The 13,678-nt window shown below is 51.0% G+C and overlaps 1 protein-coding gene across 4 annotated transcripts in view; it reads right to left on the bottom strand.

Annotated features, from left to right (window-relative positions):
• The window catches only part of HK1 (hexokinase 1), a 114,510-nt gene that overhangs the window by 57,159 nt on the left and 43,673 nt on the right, over window positions 1-13,678 (bottom strand). For all 4 annotated transcript variants that reach the window (XM_055274533.1, XM_055274535.1, XM_055274534.2 and 1 more), the window contains one exon: window positions 2,075-2,237. In XM_055274533.1, coding sequence (XP_055130508.1) covers window positions 2,075-2,237 — 163 coding nt within the window. The remainder of the gene's footprint in view (window positions 1-2,074; window positions 2,238-13,678) is intronic.

Here is a 13,678-nt window from a genome sequence, read left to right as displayed (position 1 = left end):
AACACGAAGGGGCAGGGAGCGGACTGGGGGTTGGGTATCCAAGTCCTTAGCATCAACAGCAATGTCTTTGCGGGGCTGTAGGGACCATTCCAAGCGAAGTGTGGGCTCTGGGGCACATGAACTGAACCCACCCATAAATATTTGGAATGGGGGGTGCTGTTTCTATGAATCTCTAAAAGGGGGTGAAAAACACATTTCACAAAGGAGTATGAGTTCTAAGCCTTGTTTGGAGGAGTAGCCAATATGGCAAATGGCTGGATTTCTATTGCACTTGGATCACACTTTGAGACTCTCAATCCTGGAAACGGTTTGTGAAGGAGAGAGGGAGAGCACCCCTGCTGACATAGGTCCTCAGGACACAGCTGGCTTGAGAGCAGGGCTCAGTGGGAAGGAGGCAAAGTGTCTCCTCCCCTGTGTCTGCCCTGAGCCAGTCACACAGGGTCAGGTAACTCGCGGGGATCAGGTATCCTTCTGAGCTCTCCCAAGCAAAGCCAAAGCAGGTGCTCTCCTGGGCGCTGCCCATACCCCCTCCCCTCCCCCCCCCCTTCCTCTTCTCTCAGCTGGAAGCAGTCAGAGCCATGCCTCTGCTACAGAGCTCTCCTCATCCTGGAAAGGTTCTACAGCTCCTGGCTGTTGGTGACATCCATGCCTGGGAAAAAGCAAGAGTGAACTATATATAAAGTTCTTTCTTCTCCAGCCAGAGACAAAAGAACATACCCAGGGTAGACCACAGTCTATTCACTCTGATGGCCAGAATCTCTTCAGTAGTTCTTAAAACGCTAGAAGCAGGTGCTAGTAATCAACACCTAAACAAAAGGGTGGAGGTGGAGTAGGCTTACATCAGAGATATACATGCTAATATGTGAGCATGAAGTAACTCCACCCATGGCCACAGTGAACAGCACACGGCCTCTTTATCAGCATCCAAATCTCATTCAGGATGACTGCAGGCAGACAGCAGAGGTCTTTTCCTGCTGCAACCAGTCTACTCCCACTTGCCCATCTTTCAAGAACATCAGCTGCAATAGCTGCAGTTTCCTGGCGTCCATTTTGCAGGCTGCATACAAGATGCCCCAAATCACTCCTTTAAATAAGAGCCTTGAGAGCGGGGAAGAAATCGCAGGGGTGTGTGAAGGCTGTACTCATTGGTCCTGTACTCACAACCCCAAGGGAAACCTGACTTCCTCCTGCTCTCCCTCCCTCTGCTGCCTAGAGCAGGTGAGCCCCACCCTAGAGCACAGAACACAGCTAACAGGGGATTCCTGTGAGGGCGCCACGCTGGAGCAAGCACAGCATTCACCTCCGCAAACTAGTAACTGCGGGTCCGCCAGGAAGAACAGCTTCCACTGAGCAGGCCAGGCTGTGACCTCCCAGTCTCCACTCAGCCAGGTGCAGGGGCTGATGCCACTCCTCTGGGGAGGAGAAACAGATAATCCTCGGGGGCCCTCTCCCAATGCCCCACTGCAGAGTATGAGCCACAGGATGCAGAGTGAAAGGATACAATTTTTCTTTCAATTCCACCTCCCCTCTGTATTTCTTTGTTTTGGGGGCTGCCTCAATTCTGCATCTGTGAAAGCTGTCCAAAGGGGGTCTGGAATCTCTGTCTCTAAGTCTGAGACCCACCTGTCCATTAGGATTGCTATTATCTGGGGTAAGAAGAGAGGGAAGCTTTGATTCCCTGATGGAGAGATTTCCCTAAAATGAACCCTTCATTTGTTCTGGAGTTCTTCATGTTCTGAAGACATAAGAGCAACCCACACAGCATCTGCAAGACCCATAAACACTACACTTTCTAAAGTATCACAAGCCACTAGACAGTAAAGTCAATGACAGCAGGTCAGCCTTGCCCAACCATGGTATCCCCACCTCCTGGCATAAGGTAGATACTCAGTAGACACATATTGGATGGATGGATCGATGGATGGATCAGCGGATGGATGGATGGATGGATGGATGGGAGAGCAGATTGATGGAATGGTGAATGAATGAGCAAATGTATGAACAAATGAAGTGAGAAGGAAGATTTCACAGAACATTTAGCCCTCAGGGTTCAATCTCTGGGTGAGAGACTTACCAGAGCCATCAGGAATTGACCTTACGAATGTTGGCAACATCTTGACTATGGCTGTTGGATTAAAATCCCGGGAGAGGCCATTCTTCATCTCCTTCCTGAAGCGAGTCATGATATCTATGAGAGTTTCATCGGAGAGCCGCATGGCATAGAGATACTTGTCAATCTGGAGGGGGATGAGAAGGAAGGAGAGTGAGGTCGAGGGGGAGGACAGGGCAAGGTGAGGCACCCACCCGCCGAGATAGCCAGCTCCCACAGGCACAGGAACACACACGCTGGCACATCACATGGCGGAAGGTCATTCAACTGCTGTCAACCATGTCACCCAGAACAGGCTTGCAAATGCTCTGAGCCCTAGTTCCTGGCCTGTAAAATGAACCCGATATCTCTAAGATCCTTTCCAACCCTCAAATATGACATGGAAGCTGCCCTTCAACCTCCAAGTACTTGATGGAGGCAGTTTTCCTCCAGTATCAGGAACACCTCAAGCCCTCCTTCTCTCTGTGAGAATTGGCTGGCTCACTCTCACTGGGATGGGAATGACAGAGAGGCTACGAACAAGGGCTCTGGAGCCAGCCAACTGGGTTCAATCCTAGCCTCAGAGCTTAACAGCTGTGTGAATTTCAGTTTCCTCAACTGAAAAACTGAGATGATAGATAGGACCTAACATATAGGACAAGTTCAAATGAGACAGAAGCACTTAGAACATAGTAAGTGCTCAATAAGCATCAGCTATTATTATTAACATGAGACAGTAGTACTGGCAGGTGTCCATGGGCAAGACTTCTAGAAAGGCAGAAATGGCGGCCAAAGGGCTAGGACCCTTCTGAGAACACAGGGTGGCAGGCCAGAGCACAGAAACCTTAAACCCAGCCTCAATGTATGGAGACAGCCCCTGGGCTCCCATACCCATGTGCTGGGCCCGTGTGCCAGGCCATGGGCCTTGTACCTCTGAGTCAAGCTACTCCCACCCTTCACCAGGCCTGACCCAACCTGCTCCTCTTCCTGGGTTTCCCTTTCTCCTCAAGCTGCCCAGGCTCCTAACCTTAGGCACCCTGGGTTGTCACTGGCTATCACTAATTGTTCGTCCTTCATGGTATCTTCGCATTTATTCTCCCAAAAAAGTATGCACTGGGCACCAGCTAGGTGCCTAGAATTGGGCTAGACACCTGTCCTGATGGCACTGTCCCTGTGGAGTCCACCGAGAAAGGTTCTTCTGTTTCACCATCCACTCTTTCTGCTGCTCTATGTGCCTGGATTGCTGATGATCATCCACTGTAACAGTTTATCTTCGGTCTCTTCCTTCCAACCCATCTTCTACACCACTGCGGCATCAGACTCTTAAAGTGCAACCCTAATCAAGTCATGCCTCTGCCCAAAGCCTTGCAATGCCTCCCCACTGCCAAGGCACCTACCCTCTGCAGGTGTGGCTCTGTGCTCTCTGAACTCCAGCCAAACCACCTCTACCATTCCTAGTAGGTGCTCCAGGCTCTCCTCCTGCTGTCACCTCTACCTGAAATGCCCTTCCTTTTCTTCCCAGCTCACCTAACCTTCAAGGTTCAAATAAACTGTCACTTCCTCCTGAAGATGTCCAAGTCCTTCAGGCTGGATATCACCCCTCCTTCAGCACTGACCCCTAGACAGGCTCTGGCCTGGATCCCAGCTTTCCATGCGTGTCACCTTGACCTCCCCAGTGCCTCACATGGAGCCTTGCACACAGAAGGCTCCAAGTGGATAGAAAGAGAGATTTACGGCCCCACAAGGCTGAAAAGACCTTAACACTGGTGTTTTTGTGTTTGTTTGTTTGTTTTGGGTTTTTTGTTTTTTTTTTTTCATAGTCTCCCTCTGTCACCCAGGCTGGAATGCAGTGGCACAATCTTGGCTCACTGCAACCTCCACCTCCCAGGTTCAAGCGATTCTCCTGCCTCAGCCTCCTGAGTGGCTGGGATTACAGGCGTGCGCCACCATGCCCTGCTAATTTTTGTATTTTTAGTAGAGACAGGGTTTCACCATGTTGGCCAGGCTGGTCTAAAACTCCTGACCTCAAGTGATCCACCCACCTAGGCCTCCCAAAGTGTCTGCCAACACTCTCTATGTCCAAGGATGATCCTTGCCCCCACTCCTAACCACTAGCCCTACCACCCTTTTCCCTTTACAATAAAACAGCTCAAAGAAGGGCAATCAGGAACCACCAAGAGCCAGAATAGAAATTGCCAGAAGAGGCCAGGCATGGTGGCTGACACCTGTAATCCCAGAACTTTGCAGGGCCAAGGCAGGAGGATCATTTGAGCCCAGGAGTTCCAGACTAGCCTGGGCAACAACACTGTCTCTACAAAAAATAAAAATTAGCCCAGCATGGTGATGCACACCTATAGTCTCAGCTACTCGGGAGGCTGAGGCAAGAGGATCGCTTGGGCCCAAGAGGTTGAGGCTGCATTGAGCCATGATTGAACCACTGTACTCCAGCCTAAGTGACAGAGTGAGACTGTCTCTAAAAAAAAAAAAAAATTAACAGTTGGCCAGGAGCAGTGGCCCACACCGGTAATCCCAACACTTTGGGAGGCTAAGGAAGGCAGATTGCTTGGGGCCAGGAGTTCGAGAGCAGCCTGAGAAACATGGCAAAACCTCGTCTCTAAAAAAATACAAAAATTAGCCAGGTGTGGTGATACGCCCCTGTAGTCCCAGTTACTCACGAGACTGAGGCGGGAGGATTGTCTGAGCTGGGGAAGCAGAGGTTGCAGGGTGCTATGATCGTGCCACTGCACCCCAGCCTGGGTGACAGAGTGAGATCCAGTCTCAAAAAAAAAAAAAAAAAAAAAAAGATATATATATATCTTTTTGTTTTAAAGGAAAAAAAAAATGCCAAAAACATGGCCCTGGGAGGAGAGACAAGCCATGCCCTACTCTGGCTGGTGGCACTCATCGGCAGCCCTTGCCATCACAGTGCCCTGGGTCTGTGGGGAGAGACAGCCATGTTGCGAGCATGGGAGAGAAAGCTTCCTGGAGAGGCGAAGTTGGAGAGCACGCCCAGGCACAAGCAAGGGCATGTGTGAAGTCCGAAGGGGACGGAGGGTGGTTTTGTGATGAACAAGCAGACGGTGTGCCTGGAAAGACTGCCCAGAGCTCAACCACACAGGGCCTGATGAGCCACATAAACAAATACAAGCGGGATCCCACAGCACAGCGAGCCTTGAGACGGCTTTACTGATTCCAACCATGATGAGAGTTGTGTGTCTGCTGCGTGGAGAATGGAGGAGCAAGCACAAGATCATACAATAAAAACCACATTGCTAGCTGGCACAGTGGCTCATGCCTGTAATCCTGGCACTTTGGGAGGCCAAGGCAGGAGGATTGCTCAGGCCCAAAAGTTCAAGACCAGCCTGAGCAACACAGTGATATCGCACCTCTAAAATATTTTTTAATTTTAATTTTAAGGCTGGGAGCAATGGCTCACGCCTGTAACCCCAGAACTTTGAGAGGCCGAGGCGAGTGGATTACCTGAGGTCAGGAGTTCAAGACCAGCCTGGCCAACATGGTAAATAAAACCCGGTCTCTACTAAAAATACAAAAATTAGCTGGGCATGGTGGTGCATGCCTGTAATCCCAGCTACTCAGGAGACTGAGATAGGAGAATCGCTTGAATCCAGGAGGTAGAGGAGATTGCAGTGAGCCAAGATCGCGCCATTGCACCCCAGCCTGGGCAATGCAGCAAGACTCCATCTCAAAAAAAATTTTTTTAATTTCAGTTTTAAAAAAGGCACACTGCTACTCCAGCATTTTAGACATGCCCCAACGACCACACTCCTCACACATCATGATTATCCTTTTACGGAGCTGTCCATCTCCTGTGATACTGTGAGTTCCCTAGGGAAAGAAAACATATTGAATAGACCTTTGGAACTCACCCAGTTGCTTGACACAAAGGAGGAATTCAAACAATGCTGGATCCTGGAATAATACTATATAATTCTCTTGTGGTTTACAGTATATCAATATATCAAGATCCAGTATGTCATTTAAACTTCAAAACTGTCTGGGAGATGTTCTTAATCCCCATTTTACAGACACAGAAACTGAGGGTCCAAGAAGCTAAGTGATTAGTTCAAAGCACACAGCTAGGGGAATGAGGTTTTATACCTGCAAGTCTAAGGCTCCTCCATACGATCACCCTTACCCCTTAAGAAAGGCCGGTCCCCTGCTCTGCAGAAGGCAGATCCGAGTAGAGCTGTTGGGGTTTTCCCGCTGGACAGGAGAAGCTTCTAGAAAAGGCAGCTCTCCGTAACTCCACAGCCATCCTGCCTTCTAAGTCAAGGTGCAGCTCAGCACACAGACATTGATCCAAAAACCCCAATGTTTCAGGACAACCAAGCTAAACCCAAATAAAGCTTAGAAGCTCAAATCAAAAAGCAGGCTGCAGACACAGAGGATGGCCTGGTCCTCAAGCTGGTATGGAGGGAGGGTTTTCCTCCTTTTGTTCAGGTTCATGAGTCATCATGAGGTACAACCCCTCTCAGAAGAGACATGAATACTGGGGCCAAAACGGGGGTTCAATTGAGGCAAGGCTGGAACTGAAACTGGGGCCTCCTGGATTTTACATAAATGAGGACAATGAAAGGAAGCCCTTTCTTTCTACTGGTCCTCAGGAGATCAGAAGGGGCCACTGAACCAGCAAAGACCCTAGGCCTGGGGCTGGGCTGCCAGGGGAGAAGTCAGCTCCCTGGTACCTACCACACTGCCCAGCCAGGCAGGCACCTGGTGCAGGACTCAGCAGACATGCCCCTCTGGACTGTGGGCCTTTAAGTGGCCCGGAGGCATTGGAGAAAAGCACATGTCGAGAAACATCTGCAGAAAACTTCGAGGAGCCCAGAGAACCCAGCACCTCACTGAGCAAAACGCATCTTCCTCATTCAGACCAGCCCCTCCCGGCACTCCACTGGACCACGCTTGTCTCCCTGGGAAAGAGGCTGGGAATGGGCAGTGGGTAGAAGGAGAGAGGGAGGAAGAAAGGGCACTGGAGCAATCTCCCTGCCCATTTGCTCCAGATCTCTGCCAGAAACCCAGGAAGAAAGGATGATTCTTGGTTTTTGGGGATTTGGCCAAAGTCTGTGGCCTTTCAACTTTTCTATTTCTGTCCTCCTCTCCACAGCATCTCCAGATCTTTACTCTCCTCCTTCCTTTTCCCCTCTTCCCTCTCTCTCTACACACACACTCTCACACACACACTCTCACACACTCACACACATACACACACAAGTACTCACACACACACACACACTCACACACATTCACACTCACACACACTCACATCTCCATAATCCTGTCCCCTTCTCTTAGGTGCTGCCTCCAAATCACCGCTGCTTTACTGCTCCAGGAAAACATCGGTGCCCGAAGAATCCTTCCCCACCCTCCATTTGGGAGATGGAGAGGACACCGCACAGCACCACTTTCAGCTGCTTCCACTGCAAGCCTCGGTCTGTGGACCATCTATCAGAAGACAGAGGTTCCCAGGAGTCATGACAGAAACCCAGGCCCTCAAATGCTCACTCTCAAACACAGTGCCTGAGACGAACATGTGGGACTCTGGTCAGGCTGGGATGGAAATGGGAAGGCGCCCGGTCCCAGACACCAGACATCAGACACCGAGCTGGGTCCCTCAGACTCTTGCCTGAGAACCCGCATCCAGCCTCCAGGGCCTCTGTCCACCACTGCCCAGAGGGAAGAGCCCTTCCTATGAGGGTAGCCAGACTGGCTGCACAGGGCGGGGGCTCTTGCTCAAACACTTTCCAGACACTTGTCCTGGATTCTCCTTCTTGTGGACCAAGGGGGCCTTGAAGCTCTCAGTGGCTCCCAAAGTTGGACCCCCACAGAGCAGGAAGACATGTCATCAGCAGAGAACACACAGCCTCGCCAAGCTTCCCTGGCTCAGAGCCCTCCAGCCAAGGAAAGAACTCAACGGCCTAGCACCGCAATCAACTCACAAACATTTCTGTGCCCGACTCCAGCCCCACCTCCTGCTCCCGACAGAACATGCACAAAACACAAACTCAAGATTGGACATGCCCAAGTGAACAGGCCGGTCACAGCAGGAGGCACTAGTAACCACTGGTAACCATCCCAGCCATTTTCACCCCACCCCGTGGAAGGGGGCACAGCCATGGAAAATTTCACACCCTCTCTCATCTACCCTGCCGTGAGGATCGAGAATGCTGCAGAACAGCAGGCGTGACTGAAGCTGCTGGCGCAGGCCTTTAAAATGAACTTTCCAAGCGAGGCGCTCCACTTACAAAAGGAAATTGTGACGTGCACCCTGAAGGGTTAAGAAAGATGTTAGCTTAGGGGAGGACAGAGATTTCAACATCAGAATTCACTTCCCTTTGCTAAGGACACTGACTCAAAGAGAATGGGTCCTGGGTGCTTATTAACATCGCGATTAGCAATGGCTCACATGTGCACTGGCCCTTCAGACACAGAACCTTCACATATATTATCCCATTTGAACTGTGTAGAAAGAAGTTAAATGAGCTTGTGGATGCCAAGTGCCAGGCAGGAAGCAGGTGCTTTAATGCTAGTTCCCTTTCTCCTGTCACTGCAGCCCAGTGAAGTAGGCAGGAAAGACATCATTATCTCCATTATCTAGGAGAGGAAACAGACCCATGATTCAAGCTAAGTTGAGGAGTTTATAAATGGCAGTTGGGTCTAGATTCCAGGGCTCGTAACCTCCCATTTGGGCTTCACCTTAAGCATTTCCATTTTCCTCACGTGGTGGAAAGAACACAGGGCTGTGGACAGAGAGCTGGGTTCAAATCCTATTTATTAGCTGTGTGACTTTGGACAAGTTACTTAATCTCTCTGAGTCTCACTTTTAAGATGGAGATAATACTCCACTTCAGAGGGTTATGGGGATGATTTTAATGTGCAGAAACAAAGTAAGCATCAAGTGTCATTTCCCTCCCTCCCATCCCTAAGTGACATAATCATGTACCCCTAACTCCTTTCATCTCAATGCCTGAAAAATGCATCTACCGGCCAGGCGCGGTGGCTCACGCTTGTAATCCCAGCACTTTGGGAGGCCGAGGTGGGTGGATCACTTGAGAGGTCAGGAGTTCAAGACCAGCCTGGCCAACATGGTGAAACCCCAACTCTACTAAAAATACAAAAAAAATTAGCTGGGTGTGGTGGCAGATGCCTGTAATCCCAGCTACTCGGGAAGCTGAGGCAGGAGAATCACTTGAACCCAGGAGGCAGAGGTTGCAGTGAGCTGAGATTGCACCACTGCACTCCAGCCTGGGCAACAAGGCGAGACTCCATCTCAAAAAAGACAAAAAACAAAAAAAAAGGCATCTACCACAAATGCTATTGACCCATTGGTAGAAAACTAAAGCTGGGAGGCAATATGCCTGAAAAAATGGCAAATGAAAGATTCTAACAAAACTACTCTGAAACATTTGCACTGTTTCATTGTTTTTTTTTAAAGAAGCAATAATAGGCCGGGAGCAGTGGCTCGTGCCTGTAATCCCAGCACTTTGGGAGGCCAAGGCAGGTGGATCACCTGAGATCGGGAGTTCAAGACCAGCCTGACCAACATGGAGAAACCCCGTCCCTACTAAAAATACAAAATTAGCTGGGCGTGGTGGCGCATGCCTGTAATCCAGGCTACTTGGGAGGGTGAGGCAGAAGAATCACATGAACCCAGGAGGCGGAGGTTGCAGTGAGCCGAGATTGTGCCATTGCACTCCAGCCTGGGCAACAAGAGCGAAACTCCATCTCAAAAAAACAACAATAAAGAAGCAATAACAGTAATATATACTTACTGTAAAATATATTCCAACATCATAAAAATGCATAAAAGTAAAAATCATTAATTCTTCCCCCAGTCTCCCAGAGATATCACTGCTTTATGTACAAGGGCTTTAGAGCTCTATGTACTAGGACTATCTTCCTCCCTAAACAAGCACTCATACATACAGAGATGGATGGTTCTTTTTGTTTTACAAAAATGGAATTATATCATAAACACTTTTTTCTTTAAAAACCTACTTCCCGCTTCCTATTTCCTGCGGACACTCTCTAAGACTCAAACTAGCAGAGCCATACTAAAGACTTCCTCAGGACCCCTCCTGATCCGATGACAGGGCACAGTTGGGGCCATGTAGACACCTGCATTTGACTTCTGGCTCTGCCATCCTGTGGGCACCTCAGTCTTCCCATCTGTCACGTGGGTGTGCTCCTATGACTTTGACTTATAAAGGCCTCTCTACTTTGCACAGCGCTTTTACCTGTTGGTCCTTACAGCATCCTGTCTGCAGAAGCAGAGCAGGTACCATCACTTCCAACGCCCTGGGCAAGAATGAGGGGCCAGGAGGTTCCTCAACTGGCCAGGGCGACATACTTGCAGAGACTGGGGTGGACAGCAAGCTCCCTGATTCCTGGTCCTGTGCTCTATCCTCTCAGTCCAGGGAAAGCCAGGGCCAGGGGCTTCCTGGAGAGGGAGATGCGGTACTACAGGGGGCATCACCGCCACAGCTCCAGCCACCCCAGAACAGCATGGCTGCCCGGCCTTGCCGAAAGCACGCCACTCCAGTGTGACCTCCAGGAGGCCTCTTCTTCCCTCCAGCTGGGATCAGTACCACAAGCTGTCCGATCTGCTCCTTCCCCTTTCACACAGTCTGGGAAGGAAGTTCAACAGCCATAGCAAGCTGAGAGCCTGGGCCCGCACCGTGGTCTGTGCCCGCCCAGCAGCCCCGGACTCCTCTTCCTGCCTGCACATGGCTTCTGCCGCTGCCCAGCCCCACCTCAGTAGTGCGGGTGGCAGCCGGGAACCTAGTTTCTGTCCTGCTCTCGGCAGCCGGTCTCTGAGCAGGGAGGGAAATGGCCATGAGGGGAGGCAGCCCTGATCTAGTGGGGTCCCTAAAGCAACCACTAACCCCCAGCACCCTGATGGTGGCTCATCACCTCAAAGGTCCTTCCTCACAGAGCCCCGTCCAGTCTGCCTCCTGGGCCTCTCTGTCCCCAGCTCCTTCTTCCTCCCAAAGCTCACCTCCCAACTCACCTTCTCAGGAGCACATGCCATGATCCGCCCCACCCCACACCGTCCACTCCTCTCCTCAGCATCCCCTCGGCCTTAGGTGTTCACTATGTAGGAGTCGATCTGCCTGGGAGACACTTCGTGGTGTGTGTCTTTCCTGGGCGTTGCAGGGACACATGCATGGTCCACACCACCAGCTAGACCATGAGTGCCAGGGGTACAGGAGCCATGCCCTCTGGGCCCTTTGTGTGCCCAGGAGCCCTAGGAGGCACCACGTGGTGGCTCCTGGGCCAGGCTGGGTGGCTCCTATGCTGGGCGGGAGGCCTCCGGTGACGACTAGCCTAGGGAGGTCTCAGAGGGTTTGCTGGCTCAGATAAGGCCCGGAGACTTCCCCGAATGGCCCAGCCCTTCTTCCCCGGCAGCAGCCTCTCACTTCAGGCTCTCTCTAAGGTACAGAGTTCCAGGCACTTCTAACCCCTGCCTTTCCCTCACCACTTCACCACTGCATGGCCGAGGCCCAGAGGGACAGAGGGGCCTAAAGATAATCAGGATTCCCACTCCTTTATTCAAGCTGAGTCACCTGCAAGCTACCAGAGGAACTGTGTCTGGGATAATCAATTCCACTGCAGGGCTCCTCAGTGACAGGTCTGTGTGAGATCATCACCAAAGCCAAAACCATCCCTCAGGCACTCAAAAACCCCGTCCTGGGGACACAGCCTTGCCTGGTCTCTTCTTCCAAGTTCATACGTGTCTCTCAGCATGTGTAAACTGTTGGTTCTGTTTCAATGAACTCTGTTTACACACAACAAATCATGAGGAAAATGGGATCTCCATTGTTTTCTTTTTTGAGACAGAGTCTCACTCTGTCACCAGGCTGGAGTACAGTGGCGCAATCTCAGCTCACTGCAACCTCCACCTTCCGGGTTCAAGCGATTCTCCTGCCTCAACCTCCTGAGTAGCTGGGACTACAGGCGCACGCCACCACGTCCAGCTAATTTTTGTATTTTTAGTAGAGATGGGGTTTCACCATGTTGGCCAGGACGCTTTTGATCTCTTGACCTTGTGATCTGCCCGCCTCAGCCTCCCAAAGTGCTGGGATTACAGGCGTGAGCCACTGCGCCCAGCTGGGATCCCCATTCTTGATGAAGAAACTGAGGTTCTAGCAACGTGAATGTGGACAGGGCCCACGCTGGGTGCTTTAAGCTCCTCCATCCAAATCTGCACAATGCATAAGGTAGCTGTTATGAACCCCACATGAAGTAGGTGGAACCTAGGGCTGTGCAGTTAAGCCAAATGCCCCAGGCCCCCAGCAAGCAGAGTGGCACTCCAACTTCAGCTCCCCTTCCCTTGGCCCCCTCTTCCTAGGAGAACCTGAGTAGGCCCTGGAGGTTCTAAAAGGAGCATCCTGACTGGTAAAAGTGGCCAAGTCCTTGCCCAGAAAGAGAACAAGGCTGTCACACTGAACTAGCTAAAAATAAAGCAGGCCCCCATTCCCTCCGGGGAGAACAGAACAGCCCTGGAATGTGGCAGGGCAGGCACAACAGGCTTACTTCTCAGCCTCCTGGTGGATGGCTTAGCAAACAGCCAGCCTCTGGACCTCCAGTCTCACAATTCCCACTGTCCCAGCACCTCCCGACAACAGGGAGAAAAGGATCTGAGTGTAGACAAGTTTACTTTCACTATGAGACAACCAAACCCCAATGCCGTGGCTTGTAGATACTGCAGAGGTGGGACTGGACTGAGCTAGAAATTGAAAGACCTCAAGCCTCGGCCAAGGGCAATGCCTCCCTCTATGACCCTGAGCAAGTCACTTCGATCTCTTGTGTATTTCCATCAGTAAAACAGCAATCATGAAAACTGCCTTCTGGCCTCACATACCATACACAGGAGCTCCGTGACATTTTAGAGTCCTCAGAACATGGCATTTCAGCAACTCATGGTGTCATTTTCATCTGTCCATTTGGCCAGGGCACACAGACATGCAGATGGTCCAAGAGCTCTCACACAATCCAAGGCAAAGGCAGAATGGCACTCAGGACCCCTGCCCAGGCTCAGGGCTCTGTTGTCTGCCTACTCTGTTAGCCAGGAAGCTGCCGTCCTCCACCTGGCTACTCAAGGTGTCTACAGGTGTGAGCTGGGTGAGTAACAATGACAACACCTGGCATTTGCACAGTTCTGTACACTTTCCAAGTATTTCCTCGTCCTTTCTCTCATTTGAAAAGTGGGGGCAGAGAACAAGGCGGGAATCATTTACCTCATCTGACAGATGAAACAGGGGCCAGGCCGGGTGCAGTGGCTCACACCTGTAATCCCAGCACTTTGGGAGGCTGAGGTGGGTGGATCACTTGGCCAGTTCAAGACCAGCCTGGCCAACGTGGTGAAAACCGTCTCTACTAAAACTATAAAAAAAGTTAGCTGGGTGTGGTGCGGCGCTCCTGTAATCCCAGCTACTAGAGAGGCTGAGGCATGAGAACCACTTGAAGCAGGGAGGCAGAGGTTGCGGTGAGTCAAGATTGCGCCAGTGCACTCCAGCCTGGATGACAGAGCAAGACTCTGTCTCAAAAAAAGAAAAAAAGAAAGAA

Source organism: Symphalangus syndactylus, chromosome 4, assembly GCF_028878055.3.
Source record: "Symphalangus syndactylus isolate Jambi chromosome 4, NHGRI_mSymSyn1-v2.1_pri, whole genome shotgun sequence".
NCBI classification, from domain to species: domain Eukaryota; kingdom Metazoa; phylum Chordata; class Mammalia; order Primates; family Hylobatidae; genus Symphalangus; species Symphalangus syndactylus.
This window is presented reverse-complemented; position numbering and strand designations above follow the sequence as displayed.